This window comes from Corvus kubaryi, unplaced genomic scaffold (genome assembly GCF_017639235.1).
Source record: "Corvus kubaryi isolate FWS band 111438036 unplaced genomic scaffold, C.kubaryi_AGA036_p1.0 37396, whole genome shotgun sequence".
In the NCBI taxonomy this organism is placed as follows: Eukaryota; Metazoa; Chordata; class Aves; order Passeriformes; family Corvidae; genus Corvus; species Corvus kubaryi.
Genome location: NW_024581135.1, coordinates 28,483,018 through 28,508,101, shown reverse-complemented (window position 1 = coordinate 28,508,101; position 25,084 = coordinate 28,483,018). Strand labels below are relative to the sequence as shown.

The 25,084-nt window shown below is 39.7% G+C and overlaps 1 protein-coding gene across 2 annotated transcripts in view; it reads right to left on the bottom strand.

Moving 5' to 3' along the window:
• Nucleotides 1-25,084, bottom strand: part of HECW2 (HECT, C2 and WW domain containing E3 ubiquitin protein ligase 2) — a 170,786-nt gene that overhangs the window by 82,593 nt on the left and 63,109 nt on the right. For both annotated transcript variants that reach the window (XM_042041512.1, XM_042041511.1), the window contains one exon: nt 21,149-21,489. In XM_042041512.1, coding sequence (XP_041897446.1) covers nt 21,149-21,440 — 292 coding nt within the window. In that variant the 5' untranslated portion in view covers nt 21,441-21,489. Of the gene's footprint in view, nt 1-21,148; nt 21,490-25,084 lie in introns of those variants that run through there.

Sequence of the window (25,084 nt, the reverse complement as noted above, 5' to 3'; positions counted from 1 at the left end):
ACCACAATAAAAAACCCCTTCCACATCTTACAGGAGTATCTGTTCTTACTCAGCTTGAAGATTTTTCAAAAAGCGCTTCCAGTCAAAGAAATTAGGATGGATTATTTGCTAATGAAGAGATGAAAGCTAATGTATTGCTTTGTGCTTGCATGAGCACCTCTCGGAATTGTATCTTCAAAGGACAGAAGGCAAAAGAACATCAGAACTGGAACACTGTAAGAGAAATCTAACACACTGCTGCATACTAAATGGCTGGAAACATTTCTCCCTCAAATACCAACAGAGCAACCCCCAAAAAAGTGGAGAACAAAATTCTTGGACAGTCTTAAAAGCTCCCTAAACAGCTATAAGATCCTACTATCGCAGTTCTCTTTACTCTTCAGGACACTTTGGAAAAAACTTGGAAAGTAATGGAAATACAAGACACAGATCTTCAGCTGAGAAAAGCAAGAGCAGAAAACAGGCAGAAAAAGGTACCACAGATGTTCTTACAGCCTCATACAGGAGAGAAGATGCTGTTGCAGCTCTTCCTGAAGGTAATCATGCACTGCCAGAGTGTGCTGGGCAACACTCTGAACTACAGCTGGACACAGATTTTGGCCTTCTGGTGGCACAGTCCTCCTATATTAGCAGTGAAGGATCATCATAATCTATAATCAGATAATTAGTATCATGTCCACGGTCAAAAAAGCAAACAGGTGTTTGTTCCTCACTGCACAGCAACAGTTTTTCCTGTTGCACAACCAAATTTAAGGTTCATGTACCTCCACTGATTGTCCCTGAGCTGTGGGCAAGAAGCAGAAAGACTCCCCTCACATTCCCTCATGTGCCCCCTGTGACCCACTACATACATTAGTATGTTGCTGACTTTTATTGCACTCTATTGCTTTACACAGCAAGAGCCATTAACAATTTTTCTAGTTGTGAGTGACAGGATGGTCAGGAATAACACCAACTTCTCTAACACTTCGCTCCTACTTCAGCTGCAGAAGCAGGACGTAGAAACCATACCATACACCCAGTCCAAACACTAAACCATGAAACCTTTTTCCTACTGAAACTTTAATAGAGTGGGAAAATCCTTGCTCTCATTTTCAGACACAGCCTATATTCTGACACTGACCATTTCCTTCTTTTCCAAGAATTATACCACTACATTTGTTTCCATCTTTATGTACACTAACTCTTCAGCATGGGGATCAGAGCATCTCCACATGCCTCACAAAATATGGTATTTCAAGGCACAGCAGCAGCTGAAAGGATTAGTTAACTAGAATGCAAGACACAAAGATACCAATAAAAAAAATACAAGTCATTTTTTCAGACATATGACAGTACAATGGCAGGAATAAAGTGGAATTCCACTTCTCTGTATTCAAAGTAAAGGCATCACTGAAATTCAAAGCATTCAAAGACAAAAATAATCCTTTCACCCATCTCACTGGCAGAAATTCAAAAGCGTAACAAGAGGGAGGAAATGACCTCAAGCTTAACCTCTTTCCTGAAAATCTTACTAATCCTTCATCATAAACGATGTGCACTTCATTCCCATCTCCAGTTCAGGTTTCACACATGTGCCAGCTCCACGGCACAAGTGCCCTGTGCATCGGGAGCCACCTGCCAGCTGACCTGACTCACCTGGAAACCACATCTGGCACAACACATGGACACAACAATGCTTGGCTGTTCCTGCACTGCACTACTACAGACTGGCTACTACAAGAAAGGCATAAATGTTACACCAAAAATTAAGCTAGAGAATAACATTGAATAAACTCTGACAGATGGTACTGCACACCCTTAGACATAAAGACTATTAGATACTCAATGATACTGCAGAAGACTCCCAGCATCTTCACTAAATGCTAATAAACTACCTACCATTTAAATCTTGAGGTCCAGCTAGCTGTATGTGGGGGGAAATATGGCATGTGGGAACCTTCAACCTCTTCCTGAAGGAAGCAGCACACAGCTGAGGCAAAAGCTGCACTACCTCTCATGTCAACTCACAATCATCTCAGCTGCTGATAGTTTGGAGTAAGTGATGTGTGCAGAAGATGGAGACTGCCAAAAGCAGTGGCCACCAGGCAGGGAACAGTTTGGAAATTCAGATTTAGGCCACCAATGGCTACCGAAGTTGGGCTACACCTACATTCTAAGGCACTACAATAACTTAGCAGGCTATTGCATTATAAAGATTAGAGGACATGAGGACAGCAAAGATGCAAGCAATATACTAAGGAAAAGAGAAACCTGTCTCTCTCCTTAGCGTCATTTCTTTTTTTTTAAGCACTTCACTGCTTCTCACATCTTGTTAAAACTGAGATTAACTCATCTTCACAACCATAATTCCTTCTCAGTACACTCCTCACTGTTACATCCAATTCCTCACCATATCCCCAAACACATCCCAACACTGCCACATTCCCCTATTCTAAAGGTGTTTCTCCCGCTTTTAACCGTACCAAGTTCAAGGGCAAAAAAACCAAAACCAAACTCAACAACAAACCCTGTGTGCACCAGTATCCTAAAATCCTGTTATTCTGGGACAGGACTGTTTAGAATATCTAGAAACACAAGCCATTTTTTCCTAACTAACATTAAAAAGGTTATTGTGGGGGTAAATGCTGTCAGAGCTAAATTAAAGAAGAAAAAAGGAAAAAAAAAAATCTGTGTCTAAGCTTTTCTGCGCCATATTAAATCTGCCAGTCTAAGTTTATTGTGGAATGTTTTTCATCATTTTCCTCCTCAGCCACAGCCTTATATGGTGTCAGATAAGCACTTGTTTGCTGGCAGCACACGAGCTGCTGAGCTTGCTTCAGCTGCACGCAGAAGAGGACTGCAGCTTCCAAGGATAAAGGGCATGCACTTTTATCTGTGACCACATTCCCATCACAAATATTTGCCAGAAAAACTGAAAAGTATAACAAATTATTCCTGCTGTGGAAGACATGATACCAGCAAAGCTCAGTTCTTGTCTACATAGTCTATTCTGCCCCTGGGAAATTCTGTTGGTAAATAAACATTACCGACAAAAGCACAGTTTTGCTGCTAGCACAGCTGCATTTACAGAGAGGGCTTTCTCTGGTGTGGCTGCCTTGATACACATCACATGTAAACCCACAGGCAACAGAAAAAGTGAGGGGTCATTTATTCTGTGGCCTTCATGCTGGTTTCTTTATTAACCAGCAAACATCTGGTCATGTATGCAGACACCCCATGCAGAAAGGTCCCAGAGAAACTGGCAGTTTTGCCTGGTGTTTGTTTTTTTCTGGTCAAACATTTCTCAAGTGGAAACAGTGGAAACACTTCAAGAAAGGCCATATGGTTATGGCCATCCCTCTTTCCTCCTTCTCAGCCTCAAAATGTACTTGGAGCAATTCCTGCTCTGCAATCAGAACATTATTCCCATTCAGTCTGCTGCTGCTCTCTGGCAATGGTCACATTTTCATCTTGTGAGAGTGGGAATATTCAGGAAAGCTGAAATTTGGACAACACTGTGTGGCCTGTAATACATGGTAGATTATACTGAATGATGATGTAATGATCTCTTCTGGGTTTAATTTCAGTAAAATATGGGCTCATTTGACAGCCATTATTAGCTCATAAACTAACCTTAAGTGCACTTTATTCCACATGTAGATCATCTGTAAATGACTTATACCTCAAAAAGAGGCTTTTCTTGTGGAACTGTCAGCAAACACAATTGCCATAACTGAGAGGACTTAAAATAAAGTTGATGACTGTTCCGTTTTTACTTTTTTGTTGTTGTTTGCAAATCTAAAAACTAAACACTATTTTGAATCATTATGAAACACACATCTGCCCTTTAACACCATACACGTCACTGCAATGCACATGTAGGAAAAGCACAACAGGCTAGAAGAGATTTCAAAAATATAGGCATGTTGCTTTAAACCTGTGTTCTAAAACAGTTGCCAAGTGTCATTTGTTCTGTTTGTATTTATGAAATTTTAAAATCAGATAAGAAACAAGTGCTTGGGAACTGTTTATTACTGAAACATTCGGCTTGAGTACTCACCTTTACTTCCAGACAGCATTTTGCAATATGCCTCGTGTTGGCTACCCATGAAACAGAGTAAAATTCATTACAAGCATATTTGCTATTATTGATCTGTAGGTTTGTACAGAACACTTCCTAGTTTCCTGCTTTCCTTTTTTGCTCATCCTTCTGCTACGTTTTCATTTTTCCTCCAGCTTTTCATACAGCAGAAGAAACTACCCTATTTTATACAGGGTTTACAGTAGCAATGGTACATTATTAGCTGAAACCCAGCCAGTGGTAAGATGGGTTCCCTAAGAAGTAGCTAAAGGAAGTACCGAATCTGTTATTACTTGTCTAATAAACTACTAAACTTCTTGCCCTAATTAACAGGAGCTTCCAGGCCTAGTTATTAGCAGCCATCCTATTTCCCTTGCCCTACAACTTAATAATGATACATGAGTACTTTATAAATTGCATAAATTTTGCAAACACTTTTTGACAAGTATCATGCTTATTTACTTGTTTCATCCTCTGGTCCTGAAAGTGAGGTGATGATAAATTGTAAGCATCTATAATGTAGGTTACACGGCCTTGAGGTTGATACATTTCTCAATTCAAAAAACTCACCTAACAGATGATCCTCAAAATTGGTGAAAACCCAGAACTTTTAGTTACTCATCACAGCAATAATTTTAAAACCTCATTCTAGCTTACTCAAGTGACACAAATCCCTCCATTTCTGCAATTATCTTCTACAAAAACTGACCTGAATTCACCGATGCATTATCCACCTGATATGCTCTTTTCTCATTCATATTCTAACAGACCTATCACCGGCAGAAATATTTACATTTTACAAATGCTAGAAAATATTGATACAGCTCAAAGGATGAGCTCAGTCACTTCAGATCAGTCACTTCTCTATGTCCAACATCTTGACCAATAAGACCTTTCAGGTGCTTCAGAGACACCGAGAAACACCAACCAACCGTAGTCAGCTACACCCCAAAAGTAACTTCTTCATCTTTGCCTATCAAAATAAAGGAAGCCATCAGCACAAGAGCAGTGTCATTCAGCAAGGGCTCACACTTCTAACCCTCCAATCGTGTCACAACTTTCAATGAAAAAGCCGCAGGCCCAAATACATTCATTAGGTATACATAATAATTCTGAATAAATTGCAGAAAAAATCTTAATGTATATATGCAACCAAAAGGCTAAGTTCAGTAAATATATTTCTTTTCTAGAACTGAAAAAAAACATGCAACTCAGAAGAAAGCACAAGAATTAAAGGTATGTATTTCTTCTTAAATCCCTGTAAGTGCATAAAGTATCCTAATGAGCTGAAATCGTATTTGTGAGAAGCTCTCAGATGTGTGATGAGAAGGAGGCGCTCCCTTGCCAGATGGCTTGTTCTGCTCATGGCCATGAAGGAGAATGACTGCAACCATGAAAGCAAAATTAAGTGTTTTAACTGCCCACACATGTACACCCTCCAGCAGTTCTAACAAGTAGCTTTTGCCAGTGAAACTTTCTACCAGAATTACTGAAAGTTTTCCATAAGACATTAAAAAAAAAAAATTAATTGATCATTTTCAAGGGTGTTAAACGTCAAGCACAAACCATTTTGAATTACAGAGCCAGCATCACCCAAAAAGCTGACCTAGCCTTTGCACACAGCAATTCACCAGCTGCTTTTATGGCCAGCTAGCTGGGTGTTAGCTTTTGATACTAAGTTAGCTTTTGATACTAAGACCCACCTTAAGCTTTCCCCAGAGTTCTCTTTTCTTTCCTGGAATCAACCAGCAAAGAGCAAAGTATAAGCCAAGCACACTCCCCAAGAGTCCTGTGGAGGTTCATTTACCCTCAATCACTTTTGCATTTTCAGCCCTTGTTTTACTGGGTGTTTACTTGGACTTATTTCTTTTTTTGGTGGGTGGGTGTGTGTGTGTGTGTGTGTGAAAGTGCTATTTATTGCTGGGGATGAGGGCTAAAAGAAGCAGCAGTACACCCACAGAACAAATCAAATACACAGAAAAAAGAGTTTTCCTGTATACAACAGCTGACATCTAGGGATCCAGGAGGTTAGTTTGGGTTTTGCATTCTCAAATGGTTGATGGTTTGAACCCTGGACCTGTTATGATGGCACAGATATCTCTGAATTTCCAGCAACGTGGCATCCTTCAACACTGAGTGGAGAGAACTGACTCATCACTGAAAAGGAGAGAATGGACTGCCTTTGGATTCCTCAGCTTTGCTTTTGATTGCACTTGATTATTGCTTACAGTTTCTGACATTGATCAGTATTCTTCTTAGCCTGCTCCAGCCTTTTGACAGTCACAATATCAGCTAGCATTTCACTTTCGTTGTTCAAGTCCATTCCCAAAAAAAATTTTTTTAGGGGAAAAAAAATTCTTTGCCAGTTTCAAGCGATTACTCACTGCCTTTTAGAAATCCTTCTAGTTTCTGAAACTTGTCAAAAAATATTCTTTTCTCTGTCTCTGCAGCACACATCTCTTAAGGATCTTGTGGGATTTAACATTCCCTTAGCAGCTGTTGTTTTTAAGTTTATCTTCAATATTATGAGCTGTTTAAGCGGGAATGCAAACTAGTCTGTTGTTGTCATTTGACAGCAATAGGTTTCTTAGGGAATTTGTTAGAAAGTCAGGGAGCTTCCTGGTTTGGAATACAGAAAAATATTTATATTTAGACAATATACTTTTGTCAATGTCTCAGTAATTTAACCCAAATGTAAAACTGACGAGCAAAAAGAATAAATGGTCCAAGAATAGAGGTGCTAAGCCAAGACAGATATAGCAGCAATGCTTCCTGCTCATGCCTCTATTAAAGAATGTAACCATCAGCTATGATATTGTGAATACCTCTGTATAAGCAATTTTGCCTTTCCTTTTTACAAACCACATAACCTCTAGCTTAAGTACTCAGCGACATCCTCCTATTTTCTTTATATATGTATATGTTTGCTAAGGCACCAAAATGGCTGATAAGGAATGCTACAAAAAACCTACAGATAAGAATAATAGGTCTGCATAAAGAGAGCAGATCCATGTTTGTAAGCAGTGTGCTAAGGAAGACTGTTAAAAGAATATGCTGAATCACAAGCCTTCACTACCTTGCTCACCATTATCACTTAATTTTCCTGCCCAGCTACTCTTCCCACCTCCCCTTCAGTGCCCCACGCATGGAAGATCTAATGGCAGATTCCTCATCTTCAGTTGCAATTGCTGAAAAGCCCTTCCACGCTTTTTACAGTCTCCTCTCCTGAAATGGGTTTATTAAAAAACTTTGCTCTGAACTGGCATAAAAGCAGACCTAAATGTTACAATATTTTGAAAATTATTATGGAGGCCATTGCTATTCCTTGACTTCAAATGTGCTGAGATGCTTTACTGTTGTGAGAAGTATTACATACTCCTAGCTCTGACCAGATTCCTCCTTTCTTCTGCCTTCTGCTCGTGATGTAGGGACTCAGGATTCACTTTAGATTTGATATGGCTATTGATAATTTGCAGAATTAATACATTACATAAGATAATCCGAGTTCATTATGAAGCCAAATAAACCTATACAAAGCAAACATCTTTTCTAAGCACTTCCTACTAATGTTGCATCTGAAATAAAATATTCTAAATGTTTCCAAAGATATATGTTGTTCCAGTGAGGATAGCCACAACTACACAATGTGGTAGTGTAAATCTAAGAAGTGGGCAAGAACTATACAAAACCAGCAAAAAAGATATCTATGGTTTTAAAAGTATATAAAACTGCAAACAAAAAAAATCCATTCAGATTGGTTCTATCCCACCTAACTAGCCACAAGTTTGTACAGTGAGCTGTAAACTTTGCTAATATTTGTGAACCAAGTCCCCAGGGCATAATTTTCAGCCAAGCTGCGGTTTCTGCATTTTTGCATAATTTTGTATTGTGTGTCTTTGATTATTTGCAAACAGACTATCCCATTTGGGGATCTGGCACAAGCATGCTGAAACTGCAGAATTTAACAGCACAGTTAGGGAAACACTAGTCACCAGGAGAACAGCTTCTTTGGATGAGCACATGACTGAAGTCTGATCCAGTTAGCTTTACAGAAGCGCATCATGTTTTCCTCAGTCCTGTCCCCCAAACAGTATAGCGTGCTTATACATTGAATTAATCTTCAAGCAGACACAGGATAACCCAGAAACAGATCAGGAGCACAGCACATTCCAAATCTGCACATACACTTTCAAAGATGCTATTTTTGCAAGGTATACAGATGGAGGAAATAAAATGTGCTCACTGCTGTCTCAGTGCCTGCATTCTTCCACTGTCCCTGACCTGATTCAGGTTCCCTTGGACAGCAGCCTGGGGTTTGTTTATTTGACAGACATTCAGAAGTTTTTTGTTGGTTCTCTGCTGAGACCACCAAACCTATTTTGTCACAATGTGCCACGAGTTTGTTCTGGTGGTTGTAGCCACCTATTTTTGCTGATTTTCTCTACCACACTCGGGATATACCATCTCCTGTGCTCAAGCTGGAGCTGCAAACAGGTAGGTATGCTGACTTGCAAGTCAATCTTGTGTCAAGCATTGTTTTTCTTTTATGCATTCCTGTCAAATCAATCAATAATTTCTTCAGATTCTTCAACAGAGATGCTTTCATTGATGCAATGCTTTTGTTTGTTTTTTAATAAACCATGACTATTCTGTCCTTTTGCCTGCCCTTGCTAAGAAGAATGCAGCACCCATTCCCTGCCCATGAGGTCAGGGGTCCAACCCTGCCACTGCCTCAAGAACTGGGAATTATTAAATAAAAAATTAACTACAAAATTAAGTACTTGGGCTTTGTACCAAGAAAGCACAGAGGGTTGGAAATATTTGTAAGTAATTGGAGAGAAAGTATAACAGAGATACCACATACAAAAACTGGAGGGGAAAAAAAGTCATTGATATCCTAAATCCTGACCACAGTGAAGTGGGGTTGCTTTACAACTGCCCATAAATCATAGTTGGTTTTTTGAGTTATTAGTTCGTGGTTTCCACCATCCCCTTCATATTTCACTCTTTTCTCTTAGTTCTTTCATAACTAAGAAATACCCGTGCTCCTCCCTCAGAAAAGATTTCAGCTGCCCTAAATGCCAGGACAGAACTGCTGTGGCACCTGCAGCTGCAACTCCTCACACACACTTCTACTACACTCCTAAAGGTCGTATTAAAAAGCTTACAGATCACAGTATCAAACTACCACGGTCAATACTTATACTCCAACAAGAGAAATGTAGCAAGTTAATTGTTCACCACTGCAAATCACAGGCAACAATCACTGACAACAACCATGAAACCAGAGAAACAGCCCTGCACCTTATTCTGTCTCCTTCCACTGCAGTTGGATTTGTATTTTGTACCTGCTTTTATGCAACTCTCACTGTTTTGAGACACTTTACACACCGACAGGGTCAACTCCTTTGCAGATGTTCCACACTTTCTTCTCTGTTGTGGTGTGCATGCATTCAGATTTCCCTCGAGTGCCTGACAGTGCACATCACCTGTCTGGAGATGCACGTTTAGAGATGTGGTATTTATTGCCTGCATCAGGGACTTTCTGTATAATGCACCAAAGCAGGGCAAGCTGGCTCATTACTTGCTGCCTCAAAGTTCAAAGTTCAGATCCAGACCCAGATGTTGAACTTTTTAAATATTAAGGACCATCTGTTTTACTTTTAGTTTGGCTCATCAGAGAGAAAATCCCAGATCGTGGTGTTTGGTGCTGGCTTTCTCAGTTCTGTCCCTGAGTTGCTGAGTAATCCTTGGGAAGCAAAGAAAATCCCGAAGCCTTTGCCTACCTACAGTATAAGACAGATATGTTACTAAAATGGTGTCCTCTTACTTATTTTTAATCTAACTATGTAAGACTGCAGTCAGTTGCCAGCACAGTGACTCAGCAGAGCCCCAAGCAGGGAAACGCCCTGCTGGGACTCCTGCAACCCAAAGGGAGCATGGCCAGGCACTGGGCCTTTCCTCACAGAACAGCCTCACCTGCTTTGGGCATCTGCAGGACACTCAGGACACCCACAGCAAGGGCTCCTGGAACCAGAATGCAAATTGCTTGTAAATAATGGAATAGGGACCAACGCACTTTGCCTATGCAGCCTTCAGATTTCAATGTTGTTTTATGAAAGCTTGGTAGTCCTCAACTCAGCATCTTTACATTACTCTGATTAATTTACACTTAAGTTTAGCAACATCCTTAATTTTCCATTGGAGAGCCTGCCTGTCACTTCCCCGTCTGCAACTCTCACACTAATACCTGTCGGTCTGGAAGCATGCCCCACATTCCTAACGGGAAAGCTCAGGTGCTCTTTGGGAATATTTGTCTCCCAAATCCTTTTGGAACGTGGAGCACATATAACAGATTTTCAGAGACTATCTGTTAATTAGTATCCACAGAACTATCAAGGGCATCTGTGGTGTCGAACACAGTATCCTCTATTCAGTAAGCAATTTATTTCAGGAGGTTGACTCATTTCCTTAAAGCTTTTTGAGCTATCTGTTGTGACTGAAAAAAATTCCGAAAATTTAGAAGTACTCAAGGAAATGAGCCAACACATCCTGGAAGAAATTCATCCAAAATACACACACACAATAAGATAAGTCAGTCTCAGATTTCTAAAGAAATGAGCAGGAAGGAGTTCTGAAAGAACCTGAAATATTTTCTGTGAAACACAATGTTTGTTTCCCCTCATCGTAACTCTCCTTACGCCCACTTTAAAAGCAGCATATTATGGTTAATCAGGAAGTGGTCTTCCTAAGGTTTTTTTCTCCCTGCAAAGAAAAAAAAACCTTCCCTTAAACAGTTTAGTGGATCTCCCCTATACTTAAATTAAAAACACTGCTGTCTGTGTGCCTGATGAGAATTTTCAGAAACTGGTGCTTACCCCTAGAGGCACAGAGCCCATGGTCAAACCATATATCCACAAGAGAGCCTTCTCAGTGAGATGAGTAACACACCCCTGAATTACCTCATCACAGACTCATTACCTTCAAGGGTTTCCAGCAATGTATCAACATCTCAAGGCACTAGGAAAAATTCCTGAGCATCAAATAAGCCACCTCAAAGTAACTGGTAGAGTTCATGCTCTAGCTAAACAGAAGACAGTTTTTCTTTGGAAATTTAAATGGAATTTTATGACAATGTCTTGTTTTACTACGTTTAACTGCACAGCAGTCCTAAGCAAAAGGACATCACCTAAAAAATAGCATCTTATAACCTATTCTTCATCACATGACATGCAGTATATAGATGGTGAAGAGGGAGAAAAGGAGGTTGTAAGATCACTCAAGACTTTTGCAATCTACTTCAGCTGAAGACAATTTAGAATTTCCAAAATAAATTAACTGCTGAGTAATGCAGTGATGGCAAAAACTGAGCTTTCAAGTAATAACCAGAAAAACTGCTAACTTGTCTTAAGCACCATCTTGTCACACTCAGAGTAATAGGAATGATTTTTTTTCCCCCTATACATTGCCAGATCCTTTTCCTCACATATAGGCTTTAGTAGTTTTGCAGTGAGATGGATGACTACTTCAGAGTTAAGATTTACCTCTTAAACAAAAAGGATACCAATACAGTTATTTCTCATCCCAAATATTTAAGCTGATGTCATGAAGATGAGAGAAATGAAGCCAAACACTGCTTATGATAAGTACTAAATAGCTCTGCAGATTAATCTGGATGAGACCAAAGCCAGAAGAAACACAAAAGTAATTTTGCAGTTCTTTAGAAGCAGTATCATTTTAACCAGTGCCAAAAATCATCAACAGAAGTCAAGAAAGGAGATAACAATTTTGCTTATTTAACTTTTTAGCATAAAATCTCAGAAATAAAAAGTGCTCTCTCTCATGGTGTTAACACGCAACAGCAAAAAAGAACACAACACTGTGTAGACTAATGAAGGCAAGGAAGTTTTATTAACTTGTGCAATTGTCTTAAAAGCACCTACATAAAACATTTATTTTTCCTTCTACGTTTCCAGCAGAGTATTTTTTAAAAGCATTAATTCCCTGCAACTCTTCAGGCAACAAACAGAACCTAGGACTGAATGCAACTAGAAACAAAGGCTCACCAACTCAGCTACTCCCAGCAATACAGGTAAACCCAGACATAAGTAATTGCAAACAGTGCAATCAGACTTGCTCTCCTTTTACAGCAGCCTACAAATCACATCCCATTACAGCCTCTCTGCTGGGGTCACTGCTGCACATTGCAGCTAAGCAGGTCCAGTGGCAAATTACTGCCAAGAGTGTCCCTCCCACTCCTGATCCCCCACTCCTGCAGGTAACCCCTGCTGCTGTCCCTCAGCCCCTTCGAGATGCTAAACTGGCAGAGAGCTGTTTGTATTGGTAGAGCAAATGCTCTGCCAGCTTAGCGCTGCTCAGCCAGCGGGCGGCAAACAGCAGCACCGAGCACAGTCATCTACGTGAATCTGGAACACAGAGATTTTTGTTTAACTGCTTGAGCGGGAGAGAAGAAGAGCACTCAGTTCAGTGCTCCTGAAACCTTTTGTGCTCATGACTTAGATTAGCGAATGCACAACAAACGCCAAAGCTCTTTGCATCCCTTGGGGCAGCGGCCCTGATGTCAGGTGGGATGGCTGGGACTTCACTTCTGAACACGTAGCAGGGGTGTGGGTGGTTTGGGGTTTTTGAAGGGAACTGCACAATGCACTTTTCACCCTATTGCTCAAATTTACAAGTTTAAGAATACATCAAAGAAAGTGTTGCTGCCTGCACATTAAGTACCATCTCATCAATAACTCCTAAAAATCTTACTCATTTTTGACTTTGGTAGGTTGTTGCATCCTTATTCAGTATCTGGGAAGCAACTGCCTGTCTGGAAGTCCACTAAAATTGAAAGATGCATCTATGTTGAAAAATTTGTCAAACCAAATTTTCCCTCACCCTGCAGGCTGCCATCTGCTGAACTATGTCATGCATGAAACTCTAGATACAAATTAGAAACATAGTGAACATAGAAATATATATTTTTTTTCTTTTTTTAACAAGGTCATTACTGGATATTTATCTCAGTGACAACCAAATGTGCCTGCTACTGCACTATAATGTTTTTCTACACATATCTCATTTTATGAAGCCAAACCCATTTAGGCTTAACTAGCTTCATATACAAGAAAGTGCTTCCACGTTTTATGGCAAAGATAAAACATTGATTAAGGTCCTGATTTTGCAAGGCATGGAATGCATTCAGTTCTTAGTCCTCTTCACAGATGAAACCTATCAGGTCCAAGCTTTCAGTTTTCACCTCTTGAAAATTATCCTCAAGTGTGACTTAAGTCACATGAACTACATTTTTGACCACCAGATAAAGTTTAAATTCTCAGGTAAGGACGCATTTAATAGAGCATGAGAGTTCACACCATATCTGGGTAGATAATCTGTCTTTTTCCTCTTTGCCTTACTACAGTACATGCAGAATGAAAATGTTATTTTTATGGAAATTGTAGGTTCATTTTTTGCATTACCACACATTGGGAGATAAGGGATTAATTTATTCCCAACGTTAGGGCAGGATTGACAAAGGCAATGAACCTACTATTTTTATGAACTTTCAAGGACTACTGACACATTAGTGATCAGTGACTTGAAACACGACGGAAGACTAAACAGTTTGACATTAACTCTGAATGACTGCCGCACAAAGGAGGCAGATCTCATGAAGAGAGTTTGAGCAGACCTTGAAACAAAGCTCAGAAGCACAGGATTTGCTTGCCTGAAAATTGGCTGCCCACCAAAGTGAGAGCGATGGAGTCCCAGCTGCTGCTGGGCACAGAGACAGGAAACGCTGCCAGGGCAGACGTCCCCAAGTTCTGCTGTGCCCACAGGGGGGGAGCGCCAGCGAAGCACAGTCCGTGTAACTGCGCAGCTCGCGCATCTTCGCCCCAAATCAGAGCCTCCCTCATGCCAAAACGGCAAAGCACACAAGGCCTGGGTGCCACTCTGGCCCTGCTCACCATTTTTCTGTACCAGAGAAGTTCCAGATCTGGCCATTCTCTGGGTCTTTTCTGTCCTTCAAATAGCATAAATTGCAGATAAATCTTGATGAGCTTTGCTAGGGAAGGAGGCCTATGAAAATCAGTAATGGCAGCTTCATTAACCTCCTCCAGTAATAATTTATGAACCTGTGTATCCAATATCAGAATATATTAAAATATTATATTAAACATATCTGGTAATAAAGCATTAGCTTCAGAATCCTGGTATGTTTGTGTCTCATCTTTTAGCTTTACCTACACCAGTCACATCCTTAACATATCCTATTTAGCACTCAGCTTTTAACACTTCTCCATTAATTGAGATTCTTACAGTCATTGATAAATCTGTGCAGATGCAGGAGCCAAGAACTTCATAAAAGATGTACAGGAGGAATTCTAGCACTATACATAATATAAAACTAATCCATAATCTATTTCTCACATGAAAAAAGACCCCATAGATGAACTAATGCAACTCCTTTTTCAATCCAGTTATCACTGACTTGGAATAACTGTTTTTCCCAAACTGTTTTGAAAATACTGTATGGCATGTTGATTTGATTATACAAAACAGCACTGGAAATGTCTTTAAAAAAATTAAAACCAACCTCCTTCAAACAAATTAAAACACAAGCTAACACAAGGCAGTTTTACAGTAACAGGAATATTACAAATTCAGAGGTCTACACTGTTTTCCATTATCCAGTGTTTGTATTTGCCATCTTCCCATCTGCTAGAACAGTCACTTCAAAAAGGCAGGGTGGGGAGAACACCACTTTCTATCCAAAGGATTATAAATGTTGTCATGCCAAAACCTCTTGCAGTGGAAAGATACTGACAACACAGCTGAAAATGTCCTCCCAGCAGCTATGTTTGTCTAGTTTTCAGGTCAGGGATATCTCAAAAACTGAAAAAAATACAATTAACTGAAAAGTTTGGATGTTCTGGTGAGACTTAGAATTCTGCACAGCTTAAACTTATATATCATCCTATGAGATCCTAGATTTTGGGAGTTTTAGCAGGGAATGAATTACTTTCTACACAAATAAATGTATATATTTTAATATAACGAGTGTGTCTTTCCAGGCATCTGCTGCATGCAATGAAAACACACAGAGAAAACACTTTCAATCCACCTCTTCTAATTTTTTGCAGTAAAAAAATGGTATTATGCTGTCCATACACTGATTTTTGAGAAAAGTTCACCAGCTCACAACTGAAGAGGAGAAAGTACCAAATTCCATGTTGGTAAAAAAGGAGCTTTGTATGTGGGTCAGGACCTAGGAAGAACTGAAAGAATAAAACTGGAATGCAGTATCTGGAGGGAAAGCTTCCTAAGACCCTTAGGAAGGGTTTATTATAAATTTTTTTTTAGACCACTGCAGCCTCACCACACATGATTTTAGGATACAATTCTTACATTAGACTGCCTTCACTTTTCATTATCCCACTCAAGAGGTGGCCTTTCCCTAAATATTACTAAGTCACCAGCAAATGAAATTATTAAGGCAGCTTTTTCTCCACACTCTGTGACTGATGACATCCAGCACAATGCCAGCCTCCTGGAAGTCAAAGCCAGAGACTCTCATGGAGCCAACTGGGTAAAGACCGACTCTTCTACACAGAAATTCAAGCCTGTGGTTTGCAGACCTTAGCAGCCACCACAAATTAATAGTTTTATGCCTAGCAACAAGTCAATAGACATGAACAGTACTGCTCATATTTTAAAGTACAGAAAAGGAAAGAACAGAACAGAAAAAAAAAAAAATCAAGTAAATCAAGTGAATAATCAGAATTTTCTGGAAGATAATAAAGATATTACTTTGTATGTTTTCTATAATGCAAACCAAATAAATCTTCTAGGAATAAAGTATCTTAGCATTTTATAATCTCTCTGTCTAATGTGAGCCACTATTTTAAGTGTACTAAAGGCAGTTTATGCAAAAGCTTTTTTCTTTTTAATCCTGTCTGACCTGAAAAGGCGAGGCTCCAAACTCCATTACCCTAGGAAGCTTAGTATAAACCCAGAGTCTATCTAAATTGCCCTATATAACTTCACATTTGGGGGGCGAGGGGGGGGGGGGTGTTTCTTTTCATTTTTGTTTGGTTTTATAATGCTATTTTGGATCTAGGTATAACAAAAAGCCAAGCAGCCTCTATAAGTAGCTGATGGAAACAAATACAATGACCTTTGATGGTCAGCATTTTAAATGTGCTAAGGATCTCTAGAATGAGGGCATGCATCTCATAAATAGGACTCTGTAAATTAGGACAAAAATAGGCCAACCTAGGCAATTTGGCCATGGGAGACAGTCTATTTTAGCCAGAAATAGGGTTTGCTTCTCTCTGCTGACTTTTTATTCTTTATTTTGTACTTCCTGGTTTTTTTAATATGAGACTTCATGACAACCCATAACACTCATCAAGATGCAACTTCCCTCAGCATTCCACAAGCAGTGGCAAGTCCACCTGCTCATCTTTTTGAGCAGTTCTCACTTTCCGAGGAAGTCCTGGAACCCTGTTGCTATAATAACACAGTAGCAAGAAAATTGGGATCTCATAGTTCCTTCAAACTGAATATCCATTTTTCTCCTTTGATTTCAACTGGGGCCAATATTTTGCACAACTTTACTCACTACAGGACTCCAGAGCTTGACCACTCTTGCCACAGCAAGATGCAGATTCCTTGTAAATAGAGGAAATAAAAAACAACCTCCAACATATTAAATATTGCTTGTAACAACAATAATTTTTAAAACAGGCATATACAAAGCAAAAACTGAGTTGCTACTGAACAAGAAAACCTTATGGGTGGAAGAGGATGTCTGTTAAATTCTGTAGTCTTCTACAACTTCAAACGATGAAGGTTTTTAGTCTAAATCCTAATTAAAAATAGAGAATTTTTGAGAAGAGGATCTCTTCCTTCCTTTTCATTAGGACAGAAAGACTGAAAATTCAAAGTAAGCACAAGTGCAGTATCTCTACTAAAAAGCCCCCTCTTCAAATTTCATCAAGCCTTGTCACTCCCCAAGTGACAATCCTCATTAACAGCCCTGAATAAAAAATGACAATTCTAGGCAGAGCTTAAAGCTGAATTCAAAATGATAAACCTGTATTTCAGATTTGACAATTTCACATTTCACACAACACTGCCCAATTTACCCAAAGAGAGCGAATAACATTTCTGCCTTGCACGCAGTCTCAGTGGGACTCCCCCCTGTGCTTTCACAGCTGTGGTATCTGCATTCCCACACATCTCGCCTCTGGAGATACAAAGCCGCTTTAACGAAACTTCATGGACAAGACTGTTCCAGAAGTGCCACTGACACTTTTAAAAGTTCAGCCAGTACAAATCCAGAAATAGCCAGGAAAAAGGATGTTTGCCTTCACAAAATACACTGTGTCCCTCACATACACTCTTCTTCTGGTAATCCTTAGGAATACACTGGGAAAGAACAAGAACATGTATACAAAGCAGTCTCTGCAAGAAAATGGGCCATGTTTTAACATACACACTGATGAAACAGAGGAAGATACAAGTAGGGTACAAGTGAGCAAACTCACATATATAACTAAAAACATTATTTAAAATACAAATTTATAGAAAAATTGAGCATGAATTTAGCTGCATAGGATTATTCAGTTAGGTTCAATTTCTTGCATTAAAAATGAAAGACCAAAAGTTTCTGTAGAGGACTATCCCATGAATTAATGCCTCATAAAATACAGTCTTTTCTACAAAGTATTTGTTCATTTATATCTTCCTTTCCTTTTTTAATAAAATAACAAGAAGTCTAAAAAAAAAAATTCACATGCACTTAAAAAAAATTTTAAAATCAGTCCTTCATAATAAGATGATTCTGTGATTCTCCCCTTGGGCTTTTCTCGTTTTAAAAAGGTAACATTTATTTTCATAACCATTTAGCAGGCCAAACATTTCACTGAAGTTGTACTGTTCTAGGAAAAGCTCCATCTACTCTTCCCTAGTGAAAGCAAATCAATCACCTGCAAAGCACCTAACAGCAGAGGCAGTGACTCTGATTGCTGACAGTCTTGTGACCAGCTGCACCAATCAATGTCTGGGGGTATGTGTACAGTGGGTTCTGGCCAGCCTGTTATAAAGAAACTTCTATTAAGAAGTTTGGTGGGATTCATAGTGAGCCACTGCAGTTCTAACCAAGCAGTAAAACCACACTCAGAAGCACAGAACTGCCTTCTCATTATAGAAAACTAATGAGAACATGCTAATTGAGTAAATTAATGAATGAAGAGGCAAGACCGCTTCCAGTGCTCCATTTTCAATTCCTTTTATAATGGATGTAATTATATGAAACTTAATTTGAGCTGAAAATGTACCTGCATTGCTTCAGACCTTTGCCAGATCTCTCTGTACAAATGCCTGAACTCAGAATGATGGTCATTTTAGAATGTTCATCTTCTCCTCACAGAATCAACAATCACTTTTTCCCTTCAAAACACCGATCTGTCTTTCATGACAATTAACTGCACAAGCAACATTAAATAAAAAAAAAAAAGCCACCGGACTGTGCTTTTGGTGCTTTGGGGTTTTAAAATAACCCCAAAAATAATATTTGCCTCTTTCTGCTCCCAGCTCCTTGAAAAATGGTGCTTTACTTGAAGACATGGGGGAATACTGGAGGTACAGCAGCAAGCTGGCAGAGCCCCAGTGACGCCTTGTGTTAGTGACCACACACAATTCCCAGTGCCTTCAGGAGCCTGTGCCAGAGGGGAGACTTAAATGAAATAATTTTCATTTTAAACAAAGACCAGGATGGAGAACCTCAAGCAACTACATTAAATGTTAATAACATGTTTGAGAATGGAGCTTTTATTCTTAAAAATATTCACCAACTAGCATGCCTCTCCTGAGAAAATAAGTTCTTGCAAAGGAGTAAGTGGAAACTGGAGGTACTTCACAGCAATTATCACAAAGGACTGAAAATGCTGGATTACACCTGTAGAATTTAACTTACCTTAACTGCGGCTATAAAAGTTATGCAAATTAAGAGGTTTTTTTAACACTTGAAAGAGTTGATCAAAAAACTTAACATCAAAGACAGACAGGCATGCCTATCAGACTATGTCCTTACCTCTGCTGTTAAAAAATGTGCAGTTTTATCATTCAGAGTGATAAAACCACAAGTCTTAAAGGAAACACTGCTCAGATCTATTTTAAATCAGTAACAAAACTCACACCACCATTCATGGATTTCAAGTGGCAATGGAGACAAAAGCTTCTGGACCTTCCACCATTTAACAAGAAATCATTCACATACTCTGTATTACATGGTAGTATAAGGGGGGTTTAGGCCCAAGAAGACATAAATATGGGTGTTCCACAGGATTCTTACCCTGTGCTAACTTAATATTGTTTTATATTTTACAGACTAAACAGACTGAATGTAGAAATATTTTTAATCATAAAAATAAGATAAAAATCACTTTCAGCCTACAGTAAGAACCAATAAGAATTTTACAGAGTTGCTGCATTTTAGCTTACTGAATATCAATCCTGAACTGCTGTGAACCATAAAAAAACAACAGGAAAGATTGTTAAGCCTTTATGCAGATGAAGTTCTCGATGTATTTAAATTAGAATGTTTAAGTTCATTTAGCAGGCTGTGCATTTTACAGCACAGATCACACTTTGATTGCTAATGCTGTTGGGAAGATCCATTTCTGTTTATTATGGAGACACTTCAGTTAGGTGGCTTAAAGGTTAGTGCATATCCACAGTTTGTTCCAGGAGAGACTGCAGCTTACACAGCAACTCCAATACAGCTTTTATAGCCAGGTATGCACTGGAACAACACAAGTCAATAATGTCCACTTTGTGGAACTACGATAATGTTGGAAAAAATACCAGACGAAAAGAAAGAGAACTAGAAACAGCATCTACACAGAATGTAACATTAAGTGATGCAGAGATGGAACATCTTGTGAAAAGGTGGCACAGCAAATATCTCTCAAAAATCCTACTGAGGCCAATTTCATTGCACTACATTTAGTCCCAGCACAGACAAATTTCCAGTGGTCAAAACTGTCTCCATCAGTTTGTGCTATCATGTTTCTGGCAGCTTGAACTGACCATTCTCTCTACATGAGTAATCAGGTTCAGAGAAGCAGCACAATTTTGCAACAAATGAACCCATCAGTCCCACTTAGTGAGCACTGGTTAAATTCAGTGCACTGGTTAAATTCAGTGCACGTGAAGGGATTCCTTGAGAAGGCGACTAAAGCCCATGTGCCACTCGAGGTACCCAGGAACCGGCTATGCTCCTTTCCTAGTGGGGGCATAAAGGCTGTCCTTTGGACAGCTCCAAACCACACATGCAGCAGGGACGTTTGCATCCTTGATTAAACACAACACACAGGAAAATCACAACCCAGAGAGGTTACTGATGCTCTCAGCACCAACTGACCAACTGATCCACTCCTTTTGAGCCACATTATTTGCTAGCACACACAGCCCACAGGCCCTTGCATGCCAGCCTAGAGCTCTTTCCAGCTCCCGCCTATGAAATAGCCCGAACAGCACAAAGAAACCCATACAGAAGAATCTCTGGAGAGGATTTCCTTCTACATGAACTCCTCATAAACAGAAATTTTCGCTCCTTCAGAACTGATACTATTTCAGTTCTACAAAATCAAAGACTTATGTAAACGATAATGTAGCTTTTCACAAATGGTAAGTGGTTACTTGTCCAAGATAATGTATAAGCATTGGACTGTAAGCACATCGAGTTACATGATGAATATGGTACTTCAAATTTTCCAGTCTGTAAGCCAGCCACCAGCAAAGGTGGAAACAGGAAACTGTATGCTTAAGAATAATGCATTTCATCTTCTAGCAGGTCACTGTGGAACCAGATCTACATTAATTAGAATCATGTTTTTACATACTTCACTGCATGGAGAAAAGCAAAGAGGAATCCAAGGCAACTCTCTGCAGTCTTATCTCAGCTTTATCTGTAGATTAGCCCTGTAGTGTACCAGAACACGTCAGAAAATAAAATAGGAAGTGACAAAATAGCAAGAAACACACAAATATTACAACATAATTCTAACTTACCTATGTGATAGAGTCCTATCCAGTCAGTTGGATCTACTTCTTCCTTAATATCCCAGAAAATGATGAGGTTCTGAGACTGTCCCAAGGTGTATTCATACATGCTGGCTGTCAAACTAGACCTGCTATCTGAGGTCACTAAATCAGTGTCACTGTTGGCACGCTGCAAGTTCATATTCTCAGGCATGGTGCCCTGAGAGGCCAAGCTCTGCAGGTTCTCGGGGCTCAGGGTGTACCGGAGCTGTGGGTTGCGGCGGCGCACAAAGAGCAGATGTTCTCGGGCTGAGCTGGCCATCTCTTCTCCACTTTTGTCAATTCACGTAAAAAAGTTGTTGTTCAGAGATCTATCATGAAAAAGGAAACAAGTAAGTTTAAAGTGAGACAAGAGGTGACTCAGTTATTAAACGGAGAAGTATTAGTGCAAAAATGTTCCCACAGAAGCCTAAAACAGACTGAGTACAATCTCTTTCTTCATTGCCCTACCAATGCAAAGAACTGAGTGTCTGTACATTTAAAAAACCCCATGATTCACATACAACAAAATGTTTTGTGGTGTATGTTAGCCATACACCACAAAATAACATTTATAAGCCAGAAAACAGCAGAAAGCAAATCATCCAATCTATGAAGCGAGAACAGCTGTAGTAACAAAGCTAATTTAAGTTTGGCCTTAAGGGTGAAATAGCCTTAAGAGCAAAGACACAATGAACTCATCTTCCACCATAAAAATCACAGCACTACATGATGGATATGGTAGTTTCAACAATACTCTCTATGCCCTGTTTGATCAGCATGAGTAAAGTGATGCAGATAATGGTAAGGTTGGACATATTTCAGCAGAAATATGGTATCCCAGACTTATGCTACTATAAAAACATCTTGTAAGGATTTCATCTTATAAGGTAAAAGCATAGCTTCTGAGGTGCTCTATACCATACAAACACGTCAAACCATTGACTGAGGTACTTCAGACTATTGATATACATCCAACTAGTCAGTTCATCTGTGCAGTCAAATTGTTTTGTCCTTTTCCATCCTTTAGAAAATAGAGGCCTTATAAATTCAACAGTCTTCCTCCAGCCTTGACAAGACACTTCCTTGAAGTATCTTCCCTGAAAGGGTGATGCTAATATCATCACACCATACATTCACAAGCAGAACTTGCATTTCATTATCCACAGACTCTAAAAGTATTGTCATTTGAAAATAAGCCCTCACATTATTCACAACTTGAGATAAATCATCTCACAACTCATCTTCAATTTTCTTTTCAATAATAATTCAGTGCATGGACTACTCAAGTGTACCAAAAATATTTCTGCTATTTTTCAGTTTTTCTTAAATGGGAGATGTTTTGAAACACTAAGAACTAACAAAGGGGAAAAATAAAGTTCAACTTATCCAGTTGTGTGCAGTCCATCACACACTGTATGTGATTCAGCATCAAATAATGCAGAAAAGGAAGGAAACAAAAATCCAATTCAATAGTTCTGCATACATAGAAATGACATAGAAATGATCACATTTACTTCACAAAGCACATGACACAGTCTTTCCTGACATGAAGAATATTTTGGCTGCATACACATTTTATTTCCAGTGCTGGACATCAGCAGGGTTCACTACCTCCTCTCTGCCATGTTCCCGCACACTGCCTCTGACATCTGGGTCAGTGACAAAAGGGAAACTTTGGTAAAAAGGGCCTTTTCAAGTGAGAGTTGGGGGAGTTAGTATCTTGTTTCTCTATGCAAAGTTTTATTCACTAGATCTGAAAATCCCAGAGAGCTTTGAGACCAGAAAGGTTAGTAAGAAAGGGTCACTACCTTCCCTACAAGCCAGTGAAACACATAGGGATCAGCCCTGTGATCTGAGGAACAACACACACTACATTTAAGTGTTAAATGTCACAGTGACAGAGTTGTACCCCCAAGTCAGGAGGTCCCAATTTTCTCCTGAGCCTGCCACCACAGCAAGCAGTTCATGCACCTGCCTGGGAACCACGTCCCTCAGCGCCAGGAGATCAGGCAACATTAATTAACAGATTGACAGAGAGTTATTAATTTTATTTTCTTCTGTCCCACAGCCACAGATTTATGTATTTTTGAACTGCTGTATGCAGTGTTTTTATGGCAGTAAATTCACTGCAAAATAAGTGTCCTGCAGGCGTACTACAAGTTAAAGACAAAGTTTTAATAGGAGGGGTGAAGAAATTTCCTTCAGCTGCAGAGCCTTACACTGTACCCAGGGCAGCACTGGCATTTGTTGGAACATACTGAAAATTTATATGTGGCAGATGGACAAACTCATCCATGATTAAGGATACATGAGAATTAACTTGTACTAGCAAGGACTATGCCACAGTTCGAGAGATGAAAATAGCCCGAGAAAATATTAACTGCTTTGCAACTGTCCATTTTCTTGAGTCCTAATGGCCATCATTCTGGTGAAACACATTAGTTTCTGAAAGTAAAGTAAACCACAAATCTAAATGCTGGGTAACTTGTCTGATCCTATTCATAATTCCAAGTGTGATGCAAACAAACCACATAAAGCAACTGAAATCAATATGCAGCCAGCGAGTTAAACTCACATGTAAATGAGATTCTACTGCAGGGAAAAAATACCTCCAAAAATTCAGGACTCGTAAGCTTTTAGAGCATCGTCTAAATTCAGTAAAAGAGGTTGCAAAGGGGCCCTCATGTCAGATAGTACTCTGCTATGTAGTATCTCAGTGAGATTAATTAAGGATATTTGTAGAGAGAGAAATACGACACACATATTGTAAAAGGGGAAAAGATGATTGCCATAAAACCCAAACCATAAGAAGTCATAGAAGGGCAAAACGAGCTACTACTTCAATTATTTCCAATCTAGAAAAGAAACAAAAACCTTACACAGTGCCTTCCTGCCTACAAAAGAAATGAGTTCATTGGGTTAACAATTCCTGATGTCTGTCACTAATAACATAAGTAGCAGAACACTAACACATACATCCTACCATAGACTGAAAATAAGAATTATCCTCCCACCTTCAACTCCTGCTAAGCATGACTGAAACAGCATTTGCACCCAGACTATGCTGTAAAGACAATGCCCAGGATTAGCTGTGTGCACCTGCCCTGCCATGAAGGTTCAGCTCATCAGGCTGAACGCAATCAGAGCAGTGGTATCACTGACTATCACACCAAGCTGGCCAGGCATAGTGTTTCATGAAGGCAAACTGAAATCTTCAACCTGAATTAAAAGCATAGGGAAATAGAGGCATCCAGGAAATCAGCAGATACTAACTTTGGCAAACTATTGCAGTTGAAAAGTGAAACCTGTACCAAAGCTGCTTATCCGTATCACAGCATTTTCTTCAGTACTTGAAAAGAAGCTTAGAGAGAAAAAGAACTGATTTCCTCTTAATCTCTAAGTGGCCCAAGTTCAGGATTATTTCTATCTAAATATACTCCCCAATTACTAATCATAGAGGAACTAGAACTGGGAAACGGTTCCACTTAAAAAACAAAATACAGATAGGAAAAATCCTCTTGCCCAACCTTCACTAAAGGAGATTGAAAAGAAACATCAGACCATTTCACACAGTCAAATATTCAATAGTTTAAAAAAATGTATGAATCGAAGTCCAAGAGTTCCAGCACAGGAATAACCAAAAAAAATCCTACCCCACCACGCAAAAGAAACCAGCGTTCACATGCTGCCCTGTTTATCTTACTCCTAACAGTGATTCATTTCTTGTTTATGTAGTGCTCTTTGATGTGGCTTACGGGTGCTGCTCGCAGGCTCTTCCCGCAGCACTCCCAGTGAAGCAGCTGCGCAGGGCTGGCCCCGAGCGCATGACCCGGCCCCGGCGGACACGGCCTGTGCTCTGCGCGGGCGGCCCGGGGCGCTGCCGGGGAAGTGCTCATTGACCCACTGCACCGGGCACTGCCGGGG